This window comes from Phyllobates terribilis, unplaced genomic scaffold, assembly GCF_046119375.1.
Source record: "Phyllobates terribilis strain yellow unplaced genomic scaffold, ASM4611937v1 Scaffold_1__5_contigs__length_1240528914, whole genome shotgun sequence".
In the NCBI taxonomy this organism is placed as follows: domain Eukaryota; kingdom Metazoa; phylum Chordata; class Amphibia; order Anura; family Dendrobatidae; genus Phyllobates; species Phyllobates terribilis.
The window spans coordinates 482184767-482206505 of record NW_027362761.1 but is presented as its reverse complement, the minus strand read 5'-3'; the positions used below and the strand labels follow the sequence as shown (position 1 = coordinate 482206505).

The window sequence follows — 21739 nt, the reverse complement described above, 5'->3', positions numbered from 1 at the left end:
GATGCACTATAAAAGCCGCCGCCGCCATTTTGAGCTCACTCTGCTGTGAATTCAGTTAGGGATAGGATGCTGTTGTTCTGAGGGACAGTTTTAGCTACCTATTTGGTCTATTCTGCTTTACCCAAGCTACTTTATAAATCGCTGTGCCTTGCAGTGCTAGTGCACAGTTCTCTGTTCTGTTCACCGCTTTCTGCAAGGTCTCTGTGTGTGAGTGCAGCTCACCCTGTAGTGTGTGCTTCAGCCACGTCTGGTTATAGTGCACTCAGTGTGTGTCACTGCCTCATACATTGTCCTTTTTTGCCAATTCATAATTTTTCCTGATATCTCCTATTAGTGTGGTGGTTCCATCCGTATTCAGCTAAATTGGTTCCAAGCACACTATATAGGAGTAGATAGAGAAATTTTTTTGGTCTTGCAGCGCTAGTGCACAGTGCTCTGCATCTGTACTGTTCACCGCTGTCTGCAAGGTCTGGTGTGTGAGTGCAGCTCACCCTGTAGTGTGTGCTTCAACCACGTCTGGTTGTAGTGCACTCAGTGTGTGTCACTGCCTCATACATTGTCCTTTTTTGCCAATTCTTAATTTTTCCTGATATCTCCTATTAGTGTGGTGGTTCCATCCGTATTCAGCTAAATTGGTTCCAAGCACACTATATAGGAGTAGATAGAGAAATTTTTTTGGTCTTGCAGCGCTAGTGCACAGTGCTCTGCATCTGTACTGTTCACCGCTGTCTGCAAGGTCTGGTGTGTGAGTGCAGCTCACCCTGTAGTGTGTGCTTCAACCACGTCTGGTTGTAGTGCACTCAGTGTGTGTCACTGCCTCATACATTGTCCTTTTTTGCCAATTCTTAATTTTTCCTGATTTCTCCTATTAGTGTGGTGGTTCCATCCGTATTCAGCTAAATTGGTTCCAAACACACTATATAGGAGTAGTTAGAGGAGCCTTTCTGCAGCATTGGGCCCTGCAGCCCCAGCCAGATTAGTATTAGCCTATTTTCTGCAGCCTCATCTATTGCATTGTAGGTTACCTTCCTACATTGTAATAGCTACAAAAAGTTTGTGATACTATCGTTATTACATCTTTAGGCACATCCAGTGTCTTTTTGTGACAAAAAAAACCTAAATAAAGTTCACCAAACACTCCACTTTACAGTTGTGTAAGCCACATTAGCTCATATTAAAGTCTAGTCCACACTTTATAAAATTAGTGTTTCTTATACCTGTTAGCAGCTGTTCAGGAATAAGCACACTAAGCCCTTAGTACTTTTCTGCCTATCTTTATCAGTCTACCAAGATGAAGAAGGCAGGGAGTAAGGCATGTGGTCGTGGGCGTGGAGTTTCTGCAGGGAGAGGACGTGAAGATTCTGTGCCTGCAGGGAGAGGACGTGGGGACTCTGTGCCTGCTGCGGGCACCAGTGACTCAGCATCCCCCAGTTTTACCAGGGAACAGTCCTTTATGTGCAGCTTTGTAGGAGCTAGCCGTACCCCACTGCTGCGGGAGGACCAAATTGAAGCCGTTGTCGGATGGATGGCAGCTAACGCATCGACTTCAATTAGTTCCAGATCCTCTCAGGTCCTGAGCACTGAAGAGCACCCATCTGTCTCTTCACCACCTGCCAAATTGCCCAGGCAGTCAGAGAGCCCTGGACAGGAGCCATCTCTACTTCTGTTCTCTGAATCTCTTGGCTTGGAAAGAGGGGGCCAGCCAAGCAGAATTCGAGAATTTGAAGAAGAGGTAGTATGCAGTGATGCGCAACCGTTTTGTCTCTCTGAATCTGAAGAGGCGGGTGGGCCAGTGCCTATGGTCAGCAGCACACCTCAGTACGCATCTGATGATGAGACTCAGGTGCCACTTTCTGGTGCATACTGTGCTGTCGAGACTACCCAGGAGAAGCAGTTGTTTGAAGAGGGTGGTATAGATGATGAGGTCCTTGACCCATCATGGCGTGAGGGACAGGAAGGTGGTGGGAGCAGCTCTGAGGAAGAGATTCCCCGAACAGCCCAAAAAGGAGGGAGAGGGAGGGGGCAGACTTGGTTGCCTGTAGCCTCCACTTCGGCACCCATTAGGAGCATGGCTCTTCCAAAATCCAAAGCGGGCGCTCCCAAGACTTGCAGTGCCTGGTCCTTTTTTGACACAGTTGCAGATGACATTTGCTTTGTCAAATGCAAGCTGTGTAATCAGAAGGTGAAAAGAGGGAAAAGTGTCAGCAACCTCAATACCACAAATATGTGGAAACATGTGCGGACCAAGCACGTGGTGGAGTTACAAAAACACACTGAAGACCTAGGCCAACCTACAGCGCCACCTACCACCTCTTCAGCTCGTGTTGTAGCCTCTTCCTCCAGCTCACACACAGCTGGTTCGGCTTCCTCACAGGATCGCCATGGAAGAATCTCTGGCACTGTTGTACAGAGACACAGTGTAATTCCACCCACAGCACCACTTTCCCAGTCATCCTCACACTCCCAGGCCAGTCTACAGCCATCGTTAGCACAGGCATGGAAGAAAAGGCGCCCATACTCGGCAAACCACCCCCGAGCACAGGCTCTGAATGCTGGCATTGCTAAACTACTGGCCCTTGAAATGCTATCATTCAGGCTGGTGGAGACTGACACATTCCGTAACTTTATGGCATTGGCAGTCCCACAATACAACGTGCCCAGCCGATTTTATTTCAGCAGGCAAGCCGTCCCTGCCCTGCAACATCATGTGGAGGGAAAAATTAAACATGCGCTACAAAACGCCGTCAGTAGCAAGGTCCACCTGACCACCGATGCGTGGACCAGTAAGCATGGACAGGGACGATACCTTTCCCTCACTGCCCATTGGGTAAATGTTGTGGAGCCGGGTACAGATCTTGAGAGTGGCGCTGTACGTGTTCTGCCAACTCCAAGGATTGCAGGAATCCAGTCTGTACACATTGACTGCTCCTCATACTCCAGTTCCTCTGAATCAGCGCTGCAGGAGCCGTCACGGTCTACCTCCACATCGACCCGTGAACGGTTACCTGTTATGGTGACCAATATGAGCACAGCCGTGGCCAAACGTCAACAGGCCGTATTAAAATTAATTTCTTTGGGGAATCGAAGCCACACAGCGCAGGAGCTCTGGAATGCCATCAAGCAGCAGAGCGACGTGTGGTTTGTGCCAGTGAATCTCCAGCCAGGCATGGTAGTGTGTGACAATGGCCGAAATCTGGTGGCAGCTCTGGGCCTAGGCAACCTCACTCACATCCCATGTCTGGCACATGTGCTCAACTTGGTCGTGCAGAGTTTTTTGAGGGACTATCCGGATCTTGATGCACTGCTTCACAAGGTCCGCATAGAGTGCGCTCACTTGCGGCGTTCCAGCAATGCAAGATCACGCATTGCAGCTCTGCAGCGCCGATTACGTCTTCCGGAACATCGCATCATATGTGACCTACCCACCAGGTGGAATTCAACGTTACATATGTTGGAGAGGTTGTGTGAGCAGCAGGCAGCAGTAATGGAGTACCAGCTGCAGCAGGCGCAAACAAGTCGCAGTGCGCGCCGTTCACACTTCACCACCACTGAGTGGGCCTCTATGAAGGACATTTGCCACGTTTTGCGTGCCTTCGATTATTCCACGCGGATGGCGAGTGCAGATGATGCACTAGTCAGCATGACTATCCCCCTTATCTGCCTGCTTGAAAAAACACTGCAAGCACTAAGGGACGAGGTTTTGGAAGAGGTGGAGGATGAGGAGTCACAAATGCCATCTGCTTCTCTACAGTCTGCGCAACGTGGTTCCTCACAAAGGCCTAGGCAGGGGACACTTTGTGAGGAGGATGAGGAGGAGTCAATGGATGAGGAAGACATCTGTCCAGAGGAGGGAGGTACACAATGCTCTAGTAGTCAGTATCTAGAGCGAGGGTGGGGTGATGCAGAGCAGGCAGAGATCACGCCTCAAGCAGGGGACAGCGTTTCTTGGCCAGTTGGCAGTCTGCAGCACATGGTTGATTTCATGCTGCAGTGCCTGAGAAACGACCGCCGCATCGCCCACATTCTCAACACGGCTGATTATTGGGTGTCCACCCTCCTAGATCCTCGCTACCGGGACAACTTACAAAGCCTCATAACACCGTTGAACCGGGAGCGTAAAATGCGGGAGTACCAAGACGCACTGGTGCATTCCATTATGTTCTCCATTCCAACCGAGAGCAGTGCTGCTAGTGCTTTACAAAGCAGCTCAGTGCGTCGAGGCAGTGGAGGAAGCTCTGCACAAAGAGGGAGCAGAAGCAGCGCCTCAGCACAAGGCAAGACCAGTATGGCCGAAATGTGGCAAAGTTTTGTGTCCCCGCCGCCACAAATGTCTACACCATCACAGACGGCTCCAGTCAGCAGGAGGCAACGTTTCCGTCAGATGGTGACAGACTACATGTCTTGCCCTCTTAGTGTACTCCCAGACTCTTCTCCCTTCAAGTTTTGGGTCTGTAAGCTAGATACATGGCCAGAGCTAAGTCAGTATGCATTGGAGGTGCTAGCTTGCCCTGCTGCTAGTGTATTATAGGAACGCGTCTTTAGTGCCGCAGGTGGTGTACTAACAGACCGTCGCATGCGACTATCCTCCGATAACGTTGACCGGCTTACTTTTCTCAAAATGAACAAGGCCTGGATCTCTCATGAATTTGCCAGTCCTCTTCCAGACTAAATAATTGTTTGCAAAAGTATCCAGGTCTCCTGTTCTGTTCATGTTTCTACCACCTGAACTGTAATCCCTGAGCTCCAACACCGCCAGTTGGCGCTTGGAAGTGCCGTCTGCACAGTCAACACTTGCTGCCATGTTATTGGGGTTCAGTAACGTCAGTTGTTCCCCTGCTGTGCGGACGGCAATTTCTCCTGCTCTGTCCACATCCACTGTACTACTGATTTAAAACCTCCTCCAAATACACCTCTGGCTCCTCTGTTTTCAGTATTATCCCTGAGCTGCAACACCGCCAGTTGGCGCTCGGAAGTGCCGTCTGCACAGTCAACACTTGCTGCCGTGTTATTGGGGTTCAGTAACGTCAGCTGTTCCCCTGCTGTGCAGACGGCACTTTCTCCTGCTCTGTCCACATCCACTGTACTACTGATTTAAAACCTCCTCCAAATACACCTCTGGCTCCTCTGTTTTCAGTATTATCCCTGAGCTCCAACATCGCCAGTTGGCGCTCGGAAGTGCCGTCTGCACAGTCAACACTTGCTGCCATGTTATTGGGGTTCAGTAACGTCAGCTGTTCCCCTGCTGTGCGGACGGCAATTTCTCCTGCTCTGTCCACATTCTCACTACTACAGATTTTAAAGTTGCTCCAATTACACCTCTGGCTCCTCTGTTTTCAGTATTATCCCTGAGCTCCAACACCGCCAGTTGGCGCTCGGAAGTCCCGTCTGCACTGTCAACACTTGCTGCCATGTTATTGGGGTTCAGTAACGTCAGCTGTTCCCCTGCTGTGCGGACGGCAATTTCTCCTGCTCTGTCCACATCTACTGTACTACTGATTTAAAACCTCCTCCAAATACACCTCTGGCTCCTCTGTTTTCAGTATTATCCCTGAGCTCCAACACCGCCAGTTGGCGCTCGGAAGTGCCGTCTGCACAGTCAACACTTGCTGCCATGTTATTGGGGTTCAGTAACGTCAGCTGGTCCCCTGCTGTGCGGACGGCAATTTCTCCTGCTCTGTCCACATCCACTGTACTACTGATTTAAAACCTCCTCCAAATACACCTCTGGCTCCTCTATTTCAGTATTATCCCTGAGCTCCAACATCGCCAGTTGGCGCTCGGAAGTGCCGTCTGCACAGTCAACACTTGCTGCCATGTTATTGGGGTTCAGTAACGTCAGCTGTTCCCCTGCTGTGCGGACGGCAATTTCTCCTGCTCTGTCCACATTCTCATTACTACAGATTTTAAAGTCGCTCCAATTACACCTCTGGCTCCTCTGTTTTCAGTATTATCCCTGAGCTCCAACACCGCCAGTTGGCGCTTGGAAGTGCCGTCTGCACAGTCAACACTTGCTGCCGTGTTATTGGGGTTCAGTAACGTCAGCTGTTCCCCTGCTGTGCGGACGGCAATTTCTCCTGCTCTGTCCACATCCACTGTACTACTGATTTAAAACCTCCTCCAAATACACCTCTGGCTCCTCTGTTTTCAGTATTATCCCTGAGCTCCAACACCGCCAGTTGGCGCTTGGAAGTGCCGTCTGCACAGTCAACACTTGCTGCCATGTTATTGGGGTTCAGTAACGTCAGCTGTTCCCCTGCTGTGCGGACGGCAATTTCTCCTGCTCTGTCCACATCCACTGTACTACTGATTTAAAACCTCCTCCAAATACACCTCTGGCTCCTCTGTTTTCAGTATTATCCCTGAGCTCCAACATCACCAGTTGGCGCTCGGAAGTGCCGTCTGCACAGTCAACACTTGCTGCCATGTTATTGGGGTTCAGTAACGTCAGCTGTTCCCCTGCTGTGCGGACGGCAATTTCTCCTGCTCTGTTCACATCCACTGTACTACTGATTTAAAACCTCCTCCAAATACACCTCTGGCTCCTCTGTTTTCAGTATTATCCCTGAGCTCCAACATCGCCAGTTGGCGCTTGGAAGTGCCGTCTGCACAGTCAACACTTGCTGCCATGTTATTGGGGTTCAGTAACGTCAGCTGTTCCCCTGCTGTGCGGATGGCAATTTCTCCTGCTTTGTCCACATCCACTGTACTACTGATTTAAAACCTCCTCCAAATACACCTCTGGCTCCTCTGTTTTCAGTATTATCCCTGAGCTCCAACACCGCCAGTTGGCGCTCGGAAGTGCTGTCTGCACAGTCAACACTTGCTGCCATGTTATTGGGGTTCAGTAACGTCAGCTGTTCCCCTGCTGTGCGGACGGCAATTTCTCCTGCTCTGTCCACATTCTCACTACTACAGATTTTAAAGTTGCTCCAATTACACCTCTGGCTCCTCTGTTTTCAGTATTATCCCTGAGCTCCAACACCGCCAGTTGGCGCTCGGAAGTGCCGTTTGCACAGTCAACACTTGCTGCCGTGTTATTGGGGTTCAGTAACGTCAGCTGTTCCCCTGCTGTGCGGACGGCAATTTCTCCTGCTCTGTCCACATTCTCACTACTACAGATTTTAAAGTTGCTCCAATTACACCTCTGGCTCCTCTGTTTTCAGTATTATCCCTGAGCTCCAACACCGCCAGTTGGCGCTCGGAAGTGCCGTCTGCACAGTCAACACTTGCTGCCATGTTATTGGGGTTCAGTAACGTCAGCTGTTCCCCTGCTGTGCGGACGGCAATTTCTCCTGCTCTGTCCACATCCACTGTACTACTGATTTAAAACCTCCTCCAAATACACCTCTGGCTCCTCTGTTTTCAGTATTATCCCTGTGCTCCAACATCGCCAGTTGGCGCTCGGAAGTGCCGTCTGCACAGTCAACACTTGCTGCCATGTTATTGGGGTTCAGTAACGTCAGCTGTTCCCCTGCTGTGCGGACGGCAATTTCTCCTGCTCTGTCCACATCCACTGTACTACTGATTTAAAACCTCCTCCAAATACACCTCTGGCTCCTCTGTTTTTAGTATTATCCCTGAGCTCCAACATCGCCAGTTGGCGCTCGGAAGTGCCGTCTGCACAGTCAACACTTGCTGCCATGTTATTGGGGTTCAGTAACGTTAGCTGTTCCCCTGCTGTGCGGACAGCAATTTCTCCTGCTCTGTCCACATTCTCACTACTACAGATTTTAAAGTTGCTCCAATTACACCTCTGGCTCCTCTGTTTTCAGTATTATCCATGAGCTCCAACACCGCCAGTTGGCGCTCGGAAGTGCCGTCTGCACAGTCAACACTTGCTGCCATGTTATTGGGGTTCAGTAACGTCAGCTGTTCCCCTGCTGTGCGGACGGCAATTTCTCCTGCTCTGTCCACATCCACTGTACTACTGATTTAAAACCTCCTCCAAATACACCTCTGGCTCCTCTGTTTTCAGTATTATCCCTGAGCTTCAACATCGCCAGTTGGCGCTAGGAAGTGCCGTCTGCACAGTCAACACTTGCTGCCATGTTATTGGGGTTCAGTAACGTCAGCTGTTCCCCTGCTGTGCGGACGGCAATTTCTCCTGCTCTGTCCACATCCACTGTACTACTGATTTAAAACCTCCTCCAAATACACCTCTGGCTCCTCTGTTTTCAGTATTATCCCTGAGCTCCAACATCGCCAGTTGGCGCTCGGAAGTGCCGTCTGCACAGTCAACACTTGCTGCCATGTTATTGGGGTTCAGTAACGTCAGCTGTTCCCCTGCTGTGCGGACGGCAATTTCTCCTGCTCTGTCCACATTCTCATTACTACAGATTTTAAAGTCGCTCCAATTACACCTCTGGCTCCTCTGTTTTCAGTATTATCCCTGAGCTCCAACAACGCCAGTTGGCGCTCGGAAGTGCCGTCTGCACAGTCAACACTTGCTGCCATGTTATTGGGGTTCAGTAACGTCAGCTGTTCCCCTGCTGTGCGGACGGCAATTTCTCCTGCTCTGTCCACATCCACTGTACTACTGATTTAAAACCTCCTCCAAATACACCTCTGGCTCCTCTGTTTTCAGTATTATCCCTGAGCTCCAACATCGCCAGTTGGCGCTCGGAAGTGCCGTCTGCACAGTCAACACTTGCTGCCATGTTATTGGGGTTCAGTAACGTCAGCTGTTCCCCTGCTGTGCGGACGGCAATTTCTCCTGCTCTGTTCACATCCACTGTACTACTGATTTAAAACCTCCTCCAAATACACCTCTGGCTCCTCTGTTTTCAGTATTATCCCTGAGCTCCAACATCGCCAGTTGGCGCTCGGAAGTGCCGTCTGCACAGTCAACACTTGCTGCCATGTTATTGGGGTTCAGTAACGTTAGCTGTTCCCCTGCTGTGCGGACAGCAATTTCTCCTGCTCTGTCCACATTCTCACTACTACAGATTTTAAATTTGCTCCAATTACACCCCTGGCTCCTCTGTTTTCAGTATTATCCCTGAGCTCCAACACCGCCAGTTGGCGCTCGGAAGTGCCGTCTGCACAGTCAACACTTGCTGCCATGTTATTGGGGTTAAGTAACGTCAGCTGTTCCCCTGCTGTGCGGACGGCAATTTCTCCTGCTCTGTCCACATCCACTGTACTACTGATTTAAAACCTCCTCCAAATACACCTCTGGCTCCTCTGTTTTCAGTATTATCCCTGAGCTGCAACACCACCAGTTGGCGCTCGGAAGTGCCGTCTGCACAGTCAACACTTGCTGCCGTGTTATTGGGGTTCAGTAACGTCAGCTGTTCCCCTGCTGTGCAGACGGCACTTTCTCCTGCTCTGTCCACATCCACTGTACTACTGATTTAAAACCTCCTCCAAATACACCTCTGGCTCCTCTGTTTTCAGTATTATCCCTGAGCTCCAACATCGCCAGTTGGCGCTCGGAAGTGCCGTCTGCACAGTCAACACTTGCTGCCATGTTATTGGGGTTCAGTAACGTCAGCTGTTCCCCTGCTGTGCGGACGGCAATTTCTCCTGCTCTGTCCACATTCTCACTACTACAGATTTTAAAGTTGCTCCAATTACACCTCTGGCTCCTCTGTTTTCAGTATTATCCCTGAGCTCCAACACCGCCAGTTTTTCGCTCGGAAGTCCCGTCTGCACAGTCAACACTTGCTGCCATGTTATTGGGGTTCAGTAACGTCAGCTGTTCCCCTGCTGTGCGGACGGCAATTTCTCCTGCTCTGTCCACATCTACTGTACTACTGATTTAAAACCTCCTCCAAATACACCTCTGGCTCCTCTGTTTTCAGTATTATCCCTGAGCTCCAACACCACCAGTTGGCGCTCGGAAGTGCAGTCTGCACAGTCAACACTTGCTGCCATGTTATTGGGGTTCAGTAACGTCAGCTGTTCCCCTGCTGTGCGGACGGCAATTTCTCCTGCTCTGTCCACATCCACTGTACTACTGATTTAAAACCTCCTCCAAATACACCTCTGGCTCCTCTGTTTTCAGTATTATCCCTGAGCTCCAACACCGCCAGTTGGCGCTCGGAAGTGCCGTCTGCACAGTCAACACTTGCTGCCATGTTATTGGGGTTCAGTAACGTCAGCTGTTCCCCTGCTGTGCGGACGGCAATTTCTCCTGCTCTGTCCACATCCACTGTACTACTGATTTAAAACCTCCTCCAAATACACCTCTGGCTCCTCTGTTTTCAGTATTATCCCTGAGCTTCAACATCGCCAGTTGGCGCTCGGAAGTGCCGTCTGCACAGTCAACACTTGCTGCCATGTTATTGGGGTTCAGTAACGTCAGCTGTTCCCCTGCTGTGCGGACGGCAATTTCTCCTGCTCTGTCCACATCCACTGTACTACTGATTTAAAACCTCCTCCAAATACACCTCTGGCTCCTCTGTTTTCAGTGTTATCCCTGAGCTCCAACATCGCCAGTTGGCGCTCGGAAGTGCCGTCTGCACAGTCAACACTTGCTGCCATGTTATTGGGGTTCAGTAACGTCAGCTGTTCCCCTGCTGTGCGGACGGCAATTTCTCCTGCTCTGTCCACATTCTCATTACTACAGATTTTAAAGTCGCTCCAATTACACCTCTGGCTCCTCTGTTTTCAGTATTATCCCTGAGGTCCAACACCGCCAGTTGGCGCTCGGAAGTGCCGTCTGCACAGTCAACACTTGCTGCCATGTTATTGGGGTTCAGTAACGTCAGCTGTTCCCCTGCTGTGCGGACGGCAATTTCTCCTGCTCTGTCCACATCCACTGTACTACTGATTTAAAACCTCCTCCAAATACACCTCTGGCTCCTCTGTTTTCAGTATTATCCCTGAGCTCCAACACCGCCAGTTGGCGCTTGGAAGTGCCGTCTGCACAGTCAACACTTGCTGCCGTGTTATTGGGGTTCAGTAACGTCAGCTATTCCCCTGCTGTGCGGACGGCAATTTCTCCTGCTCTGTCCACATCCACTGTACTACTGATTTAAAACCTCCTCCAAATACACCTCTGGCTCCTCTGTTTCAGTATTATCCCTGAGCTCCAACATCGCCAGTTGGCGCTCGGAAGTGCCGTCTGCACAGTCAACACTTGCTGCCATGTTATTGGGGTTCAGTAACGTCAGCTGTTCCCCTGCTGTGCGGACGGCAATTTCTCCTGCTCTGTCCACATCCACTGTACTACTGATTTAAAACCTCCTCCAAATACACCTCTGGCTCCTCTGTTTTCAGTATTATCCCTGAGCTCCAACACCGCCAGTTGGCGCTTGGAAGTGCCGTCTGCACAGTCAACACTTGCTGCCGTGTTATTGGGGTTCAGTAACGTCAGCTATTCCCCTGCTGTGCGGACGGCAATTTCTCCTGCTCTGTCCACATCCACTGTACTACTGATTTAAAACCTCCTCCAAATACACCTCTGGCTCCTCTGTTTTCAGTATTATCCCTGAGCTCCAACATCGCCAGTTGGCGCTCGGAAGTGCCGTCTGCACAGTCAACACTTGCTGCCATGTTATTGGGGTTCAGTAACGTCAGCTGTTCCCCTGCTGTGCGGACGGCAATTTCTCCTGCTCTGTCCACATCCACTGTACTACTGATTTAAAACCTCCTCCAAATACACCTCTGGCTCCTCTGTTTTCAGTATTATCCCTGAGCTCCAACATCGCCAGTTGGCGCTCGGAAGTGCCGTCTGCACAGTCAACACTTGCTGCCATGTTATTGGGGTTCAGTAACGTCAGCTGTTCCCCTGCTGTGCGGACGGCAATTTCTCCTGCTCTGTCCACATCCACTGTACTACTGATTTAAAACCTCCTCCAAATACACCTCTGGCTCCTCTGTTTTCAGTATTATCCCTGAGCTCCAACATCGCCAGTTGGCGCTCGGAAGTGCCGTCTGCACAGTCAACACTTGCTGCCATGTTATTAGGGTTCAGTAACGTCAGCTGTTCCCCTGCTGTGCGGACGGCAATTTCTCCTGCTCTGTTCACATCCACTGTACTACTGATTTAAAACCTCCTCCAAATACACCTCTGGCTCCTCTGTTTTCAGTATTATCCCTGAGCTCCAACATCGCCAGTTGGCGCTCGGAAGTGCCGTCTGCACAGTCAACACTTGCTGCCATGTTATTGGGGTTCAGTAACGTCAGCTGTTCCCTGCTGTGCGGACGGCAATTTCTCCTGCTCTGTCCACATTCTCACTACTACAGATTTTAAAGTTGCTCCAATTACACCTCTGGCTCCTCTGTTTTCAGTATTATCCCTGAGCTCCAACACCGCCAGTTGGTGCTCGGAAGTGCCGTCTGCACAGTCAACACTTGCTGCCATGTTATTGGGGTTCAGTAACGTCAGCTGTTCCCCTGCTGTGCGGACGGCAATTTCTCCTGCTCTGTCCACATCCACTGTACTACTGATTTAAAACCTCCTCCAAATACACCTCTGGCTCCTCTGTTTTCAGTATTATCCCTGTGCTCCAACATCGCCAGTTGGCGCTCGGAAGTGCCGTCTGCACAGTCAACACTTGCTGCCATGTTATTGGGGTTCAGTAACGTCAGCTGTTCCCCTGCTGTGCGGACGGCAATTTCTCCTGCTCTGTCCACATCCACTGTACTACTGATTTAAAACCTCCTCCAAATACACCTCTGGCTCCTCTGTTTTTAGTATTATCCCTGAGCTCCAACATCGCCAGTTGGCGCTCGGAAGTGCCGTCTGCACAGTCAACACTTGCTGCCATGTTATTGGGGTTCAGTAACGTTAGCTGTTCCCCTGCTGTGCGGACGGCAATTTCTCCTGCTCTGTCCACATTCTCACTACTACAGATTTTAAAGTTGCTCCAATTACACCTCTGGCTCCTCTGTTTTCAGTATTATCCCTGAGCTCCAACACCGCCAGTTGGCGCTCGGAAGTGCCGTCTGCACAGTCAACACTTGCTGCCATGTTATTGGGGTTCAGTAACGTCAGCTGTTCCCCTGCTGTGCGGACGGCAATTTCTCCTGCTCTGTCCACATCCACTGTACTACTGATTTAAAACCTCCTCCAAATACACCTCTGGCTCCTCTGTTTTCAGTATTATCCCTGAGCTCCAACACCGCCAGTTGACGCTTGGAACTGCCGTCTGCACAGTCAACACTTGCTGCCGTGTTATTGGGGTTCAGTAACGTCAGCTGTTCCCCTGCTGTGTGTCCGGCAAATTCTCCTGCTTTGTCCACATCCACTGTACTGCTGATTTAAAACTTGCTCCAATTACACCTCTGGCTCCACTCTGTTTTTAGTATTTACCCTGGGTTCCAGCACCGCCAGCTGGTTCTCGGTAGTTCCATTTGCTCTTGTACCTTCTACTACCCATCCGGGTTCCAGTACCGTCAGCTGGTTCTCGGCAGTGCCTTTGGATTAGGTGCCTCCTTCTCGGTATCCAAGTTCCACCAACGTCTGCTGGTCCTTGGTAGTGCTTTCTGGCACAGGTACCTCCTGCTTAGTAACCGAGTTCCAGTACCGTCAGCTGGTCTTCGGCAGTTCCATTGGCTCTTGTACCTTCTACTACCCATCCGGGTTCCAGTACCGTCAGCTGGTTCTCGGCAGTGTCTTTGGCACGGGTACTCCCTCCTGCCCAGCCTGGTTCCAGCACGCCAGCTGTTTCCGGGTAGTGTCAACGTCACTTTGCCTCCAATGCGTTGTCCTGTCGTGTTGCGGTCGGGTTAGCTGACTCTATGGTGCCTGCAGTTTAGGTGACTCTAAGGGGGGCTGCGGGATCAGGCAATGAAGGCTGGTTCCATAGTGCCAATAGGACAAGCACCCCCTGTAGGACTGTGGGTTTTGGTAACTGCGGCCGGCTCGCGGCCTTGAACTGCTTTTTACATGGGTACCTTCTGCTACCCATTCGGGTTCCAGTACCGTCAGCTGGTTCTCGGCAGTGCCTTTGGATTAGGTGCCTCCTTCTCGGTATCCAAGTTCCACCAACGTCTGCTGGTCCTTGGTAGTGCTTTCTGGCACAGGTACCTCCTGCTTAGTAACCGAGTTCCAGTACCGTCAGCTGGTCTTCGGCAGTTCCATTGGCTCTTGTACCTTCTGCTACCCATCCGGGTTCCAGTACCGTCAGCTGGTCCTCGGTAGTTCCATTTGCTCTTGTACCTTCTACTACCCATCCGGGTTCCAGTACCGTCAGCTGGTTCTTGGCAGTGACTTTGGCACGGGTACTCCCTCCTGCCCAGCCTGGTTCCAGCACGCCAGCTGTTTCCGGGTAGTGTCAATGTCACTTTGCCTCCAATGCATTGTCCTGTCGTGTTGCGGTCGGGTTAGCCGACTCTATGGTGCCTGCAGTTTAGGTGACTCCTATGTGGGCTGCGGGATCAGGCAATGAAGGCTGGTTCCATAGTGCCAATAGCACAAGCACCCCCTGTAGGACTGTGGGTTTTGGTAACTGCGGCCGGCTCGCGGCCTTGAACTTTTTTTTACATGGGTACCTTCTGCTACCCATCCGGGTTCCAGTACCATCAGCTGGTTCTCGGCAGTGCCTTTGGATTAGGTGCCTCCTTCTCGGTATCCAAGTTCCACCAACGTCTGTAGTGCTTTCTGGCACAGGTACCTTCTGCTTAGTAACCGAGTTCCAGTACCGTCAGCTGGTCTTCGGCAGTTCCATTGGCTCTTGTTCCTTCTGCTACCCATCCGGGTTCCAGTACCGTCAGCTGGTCCTCGGTAGTTCCATTTGCTCTTGTACCTTCTACTACCCATCCGGGTTCCAGTACCGTCAGCTGGTTCTCGGCAGTGACTTTGGCACGGGTACTCCCTCCTGCCCAGCCTGGTTCCAGCACGCCAGCTGTTTCCGGGTAGTGTCAACGTCACTTTGCCTCCAATGCGTTGTCCTGTCGTGTTGCGGTCGGGTTAGCCGACTCTATGGTGCCTGCAGTTTAGGTGACTCCTATGTGGGCTGCGGGATCAGGCAATGAAGGCTGGTTCCATAGTGCCAATAGGACAAGCACCCCCTGTAGGACTGTGGGTTTTGGTAACTGCGGCTGGCTCACGGCCTTGAACTTTTTTTTACATGGGTACCTTCTGCTACCCATCCGGGTTCCAGTACCGTCAGCTGGTTCTCGGCAGTGCCTTTGGATTAGGTGCCTCCTTCTCGGTATCCAAGTTCCACCAACGTCTGCTGGTCCTTGGTAGTGCTTTCTGGCACAGGTACCTCCTGCTTAGTAACCGAGTTCCAGTACCGTCAGCTGGTCTTCGGCAGTTCCATTGGCTCTTGTACCTTCTGCTACCCATCCGGGTTCCAGTACAGTCAGCTGGTCCTCAGTAGTTCCATTTGCTCTTGTACCTTCTACTACCCATCCGGGTTCCAGTACCGTCAGCTGGTTCTCGGCAGTGACTTTGGCACGGGTACTCCCTCCTGCCCAGCCTGGTTCCAGCACGCCAGCTGTTTCCGGGTAGTGTCAACGTCACTTTGCCTCCAATGCGTTGTCCTGTCGTGTTGCGGTCGGGTTAGCCGACTCTATGGTGCCTGCAGTTTAGGTGACTCCTATGTGGGCTGCGGGATCAGGCAATGAAGGCTGGTTCCATAGTGCCAATAGGACAAGCACCCCCTGTAGGACTGTGGGTTTTGGTAACTGCGGCCGGCTCGCGGCCTTGAACTTTTTTTTACATGGGTACCTTCTGCTACCCATCCGGGTTCCAGTACCGTCAGCTGGTTCTCGGCAGTGCCTTTGGATTAGGTGCCTCCTTCTCGGTATCCAAGTTCCACCAACGTCTGCTGGTCCTTGGTAGTGCTTTCTGGCACAGGTACCTCCTGCTTAGTAACCGAGTTCCAGTACCGTCAGCTGGTCTTCGGCAGTTCCATTGGCTCTTGTACCTTCTGCTACCCATCCGGGTTCCAGTACTGTCAGCTGGTCCTCGGTAGTTCCATTTGCTCTTGTACCTTCTACTACCCATCCGGGTTCCAGTACCGTCAGCTGGTTCTCGGTAGTTCCTCAGCTTTCTTGTACCTTCTGCTACATTTCCAAGTTCAAGCTTTTTCAAAATGGTTCTTGGTAATCACTCTGGATCTCCCTGACGAGGACCCTGAAGACGAGGACCCTGAAGACCAACCCTAAGAAGACGAGGACCCCGAAGACAACGACCCTGAAGACGAGGACCCTGAAGACCACCCCGAAGAAGACGAGGACCCTGAAGACCATCCCGAAGAAGACGAGGACCCTGAAGACCACCCCGAAGAAGACGAGGACCCCGAAGACGAGGACCCAGAAGACCAACCCGAAGAAGACGAGGATCCCGAAGATGAGGACCCCCGAAGACGACGACCCTGAAGACCACCCTGAAGAAGACCAAGAAGATGACCCTGAAGAAGTTGACCAAGAGGACAAAGAAGAGAAGACAAGCACCAAGATACAGAAGAACAAGAGACAGAAAACCAAGAAGCAGAAATACAAGAAGCTGCAGAACAAAAAGCGGAAGAACATTAAGCATAAGACTAAAAATCAGAGCAAAAGATAATATCTAAATTATAAGCAGAAGATGACTAAGCAGTGTATGGGGGTGAGTCCGTTCCTCCTCGTGGTGCCCCTGGAAAAGACCTGCTGCTGCAGGCCAAACTGAACGCGGACAAATCCTGTTGTAAATCTTTTGTGACGGGCAGAACGAAAGGTGTAATATCCAACCTTTTATAGATAACAACTACAGGAATGCCTGTCACAAATAAGAATATGATGAAGAAGAAGAATATGAAGAAGATGAAGAAGTAGAATATGAAGAATGTAAAAAAAAAGAATAATACGAAGAAGGTGAAGAAGAAGAAGGTGAAGATGGTGAAGAAGAAGAGGATGAAAAAGATGCTGAGGATGATGAAGGAGAAAGTGTGGGAGAAGTAAAAAAGAAGGTGAAGAGCATGGAAGTAGTGAAACATAAATATCTGACAAAATATAAAAATACTTAACATAGTCAATATTTCCGTAACTCAGAACGTCTTAAAAAAAATATTAATTCCTGCTATTCCATTTGATTGGGCTAAACCTCTATGCCTTTATTGTCTCCCCCACCTCCCCCAATACATTCTACATTATTCTTAGTTGTTTTCCTTCATACAAAAGACAAAAGACAAAAATATATCTCATACCCTACCATCATTATATATAAATGTAAAGCAAAGTTGCATAATAAATATAGGGTACTTAGTGAACTATTTTTGATCAAAAAAAGTATACAAGCCGTCCCACCAGCGGCAAGGTGACCCTAAATTGGGACGGTACCTATACTGCCTATATTAAAAACCTTACTGTATATCAAAGTTGAAGTAATGCATATAAAAGGGTAGACAAATAGGACCGGGTCCCAACTCCAGACCACCCAGGCCCGTGGTAAGCTACATATATACCAGTCAGCTCAACAAAGGGGATGCCACACCCTTAAATTGCACAGAATGCAAACAAGACAAAAAACCAAGCAATGTGAACTGAGGTCTAAGATGGTAGACATGCAAGAAATAGGAGCATGTTCACACTAGCAAAAAGAAACAAAACCTACAAAAGACAAAAGACAAAAATATATCTCATACCCTACCATCATTATATATAAATGTAAAGCAAAGTTGCATAATAAATATAGGGTACTTAGTGAACTATTTTTGATCAAAAAAAGTATACAAGCCGTCCCACCAGCGGCAAGGTGACCCTAAATTGGGACGGTACCTATACTGCCTATATTAAAAACCTTACTGTATATCAAAGTTGAAGTAATGCATATAAAAGGGTAGACAAATAGGACCGGGTCCCAACTCCAGACCACCCAGGCCCGTGGTAAGCTACATATATACCAGTCAGCTCAACAAAGGGGATGCCACACCCTTAAATTGCACAGAATGCAAACAAGACAAAAAACCAAGCAATGTGAACTGAGGTCTAAGATGGTAGACATGCAAGAAATAGGAGCATGTTCACACTAGCAAAAAGAAACAAAACCTACAAAAGACAAAAATATATCTCATACCCTACCATCATTATATATAAATGTAAAGCAAAGTTGCATAATAAATATAGGGTACTTAGTGAACTATTTTTGATCAAAAAAAGTATACAAGCCGTCCCACCAGCGGCAAGGTGACCCTAAATTGGGACGGTACCTATACTGCCTATATTAAAAACCTTACTGTATATCAAAGTTGAAGTAATGCATATAAAAGGGTAGACAAATAGGACCGGGTCCCAACTCCAGACCACCCAGGCCCGTGGTAAGCTACATATATACCAGTCAGCTCAACAAAGGGGATGCCACACCCTTAAATTGCACAGAATGCAAACAAGACAAAAAAACAAGCAATGTGAACTGAGGTCTAAGATGGTAGACATGCAAGAAATAGGAGCATGTTCACACTAGCAAAAAGAAACAAAACCTACAAAAGACAAAAGACAAAAATATATCTCATACCCTACCATCATTATATATAAATGTAAAGCAAAGTTGCATAATAAATATAGGGTACTTAGTGAACTATTTTTGATCAAAAAAAGTATACAAGCCGTCCCACCAGCGGCAAGGTGACCCTAAATTGGGACGGTACCTATACTGCCTATATTAAAAACCTTACTGTATATCAAAGTTGAAGTAATGCATATAAAAGGGTAGACAAATAGGACCGGGTCCCAACTCCAGACCACCCAGGCCCGTGGTAAGCTACATATATACCAGTCAGCTCAACAAAGGGGATGCCACACCCTTAAATTGCACAGAATGCAAACAAGACAAAAAACCAAGCAATGTGAACTGAGGTCTAAGATGGTAGACATGCAAGAAATAGGAGCATGTTCACACTAGCAAAAAGAAACAAAACCTACAAAAGACAAAAGACAAAAATATATCTCATACCCTACCATCATTATATAGAAATGTAAAGCAAAGTTGCATAATAAATACAGACGGCTGGTGGGACGGCTTGTATACTTTTTTTGATCAAAAATAGTTCACTAAGTACCCTATATTTATTATGCAACTTTGCTTTACATTTATATATAATGATGGTAGGGTATGAGATATATTTTTGTCTTTTGTCTTTTGTAGGTTTTGTTTCTTTTTGCTAGTGTGAACATGCTCCTATTTCTTGCATGTCTACCATCTTAGACCTCAGTTCACATTGCTTGGTTTTTTGTCTTGTTTGCATTCTGTGCAATTTAAGGGTGTGGCATCCCCTTTGTTGAGCTGACTGGTATATATGTAGCTTACCACGGGCCTGGGTGGTCTGGAGTTGGGACCCGGTCCTATTTGTCTACCCTTTTATATGCATTACTTCAACTTTGATATACAGTAAGGTTTTTAATATAGGCAGTATAGGTACCGTCCCAATTTAGGGTCACCTTGCCGCTGGTGGGACGGCTTGTATACTTTTTTTGATCAAAAATAGTTCACTAAGTACCCTATATTTATTATGCAACTTTGCTTTACATTTATATATAATGATGGTAGGGTATGAGATATATTTTTGTCTTTTGTCTTTTGTAGGTTTTGTTTCTTTTTGCTAGTGTGAACATGCTCCTATTTCTTGCATGTCTACCATCTTAGACCTCAGTTCACATTGCTTGGTTTTTTGTCTTGTTTGCATTCTGTGCAATTTAAGGGTGTGGCATCCCCTTTGTTGAGCTGACTGGTATATATGTAGCTTACCACGGGCCTGGGTGGTCTGGAGTTGGGACCCGGTCCTATTTGTCTACCCTTTTATATGCATTACTTCAACTTTGATATACAGTAAGGTTTTTAATATAGGCAGTATAGGTACCGTCCCAATTTAGGGTCACCTTGCCGCTGGTGGGACGGCTTGTATACTTTTTTTGATCAAAAATAGTTCACTAAGTACCCTATATTTATTATGCAACTTTGCTTTACATTTATATATAATGATGGTAGGGTATGAGATATATCTTTGTCTTTTGTCTTTTGTAGGTTTTGTTTCTTTTTGCTAGTGTGAACATGCTCCTATTTCTTGCATGTCTACCATCTTAGACCTCAGTTCACATTGCTTGGTTTTTTGTCTTGTTTGCATTCTGTGCAATTTAAGGGTGTGGCATCCCCTTTGTTGAGCTGACTGGTATATATGTAGCTTACCACGGGCCTGGGTGGTCTGGAGTTGGGACCCGGTCCTATTTGTCTACCCTTTTATATGCATTACTTCAACTTTGATATACAGTAAGGTTTTTAATATAGGCAGTATAGGTACCGTCCCAATTTAGGGTCACCTTGCCGCTGGTGGGACGGCTTGTATACTTTTTTTGATCAAAAATAGTTCACTAAGTACCCTATATTTATTATGCAACTTTGCTTTACATTTATATATAATGATGGTAGGGTATGAGATATATTTTTGTCTTTTGTCTTTTGTAGGTTTTGTTTCTTTTTGCTAGTGTGAACATGCTCCTATTTCTTGCATGTCTACCATCTTAGACCTCAGTTCACATTGCTTGGTTTTTTGTCTTGTTTGCATTCTGTGCAATTTAAGGGTGTGGCATCCCCTTTGTTGAGCTGACTGGTATATATGTAGCTTACCACGGGCCTGGGTGGTCTGGAGTTGGGACCCGGTCCTATTTGTCTACCCTTTTATATGCATTACTTCAACTTTGATATACAGTAAGGTTTTTAATATAGGCAGTATAGGTACCGTCCCAATTTAGGGTCACCTTGCCGCTGGTGGGACGGCTTGTATACTTTTTTTGATCAAAAATAGTTCACTAAGTACCCTATATTTATTATGCAACTTTGCTTTACATTTATATATAATGATGGTAGGGTATGAGATATATTTTTGTCTTTTGTCTTTTGTAGGTTTTGTTTCTTTTTGCTAGTGTGAACATGCTCCTATTTCTTGCATGTCTACCATCTTAGACCTCAGTTCACATTGCTTGGTTTTTTGTTTTCCTTCATGTAGAATTAACCTACAAGGAAAGAAATCGGTCCGGTCCAATCCGATCCGATATTTCCCGATATCGGAAGGTATCGCTCAACACTAGCCGTGACACATGCAGCCGCGGTGACTCGAACATAGTTGTTGAGTATGCTGAAAATACTTGGTCAGCACCCGAGCTTTTTCGGTGAAAGGGTTAATCGAGCATGCTCGCTCATCACTAATGCTGAGCAAAGTAGGACTGGGTGGTTCATTTTCCTATTATAAATATTTACCAAATTTTATTGATCCAGTGCCAAAACTAATGCAACCAAAAGCAAGTTTTTTCATTTGCCCCAGTTTTTCAAATTCTATTGGTAGGTGGTCAAGCACCTCAGGGTTTTGCAGCAGATAGATAGCTACTTCTGATAAGTTGGAAAAGTTGTGTATACCACGAATCAAATGCTCTAGAACCAAAGAAACATGAACATTAAAGACAGAACTTTAAATAGACACTATCACAAGGAAAGGCAGCTTGCTTACTTGTTTTCAAATAACAAAGAAACTAAACAAAAAATAATTTTAACAATACAGTGCATTGAAAAAATATTCATACCCCTTGAACTTTTCCACATTTATTTACATTACACCCACAAACTTACATACCATCACTAAGTAGCAAGTATTTGTGAAGTGTAAGGGAAATTAAGGAAATGATACATGGTTTTCTAAACATTTTAAAAATATAAATCTGAAAATTGTGACGTGTATTTGTATTCAGCCCCCCAGAGTAAATGCTTTGTAGGACCACCTTTCGTTCCAATTACTGTTGCAGGTTTTGGGGGTCCGTCTTTACCAGCTTTTCACATCTATAGGCTGAAATTTTTGCCCATTCCACTTTGCAAACT

The 21739-nt window shown here is 47.9% G+C and overlaps 1 protein-coding gene across 3 annotated transcripts in view; it reads right to left on the bottom strand.

Annotated features, from left to right (window-relative positions):
* The window catches only part of LOC141265877 (baculoviral IAP repeat-containing protein 1-like), a 220595-nt gene that overhangs the window by 40041 nt on the left and 158815 nt on the right, over window positions 1–21739 (bottom strand). For all 3 annotated transcript variants that reach the window (XM_073679547.1, XM_073679538.1, XM_073679555.1), the window contains one exon: window positions 21128–21298. In XM_073679547.1, coding sequence (XP_073535648.1) covers window positions 21128–21298 — 171 coding nt within the window. The remainder of the gene's footprint in view (window positions 1–21127; window positions 21299–21739) is intronic.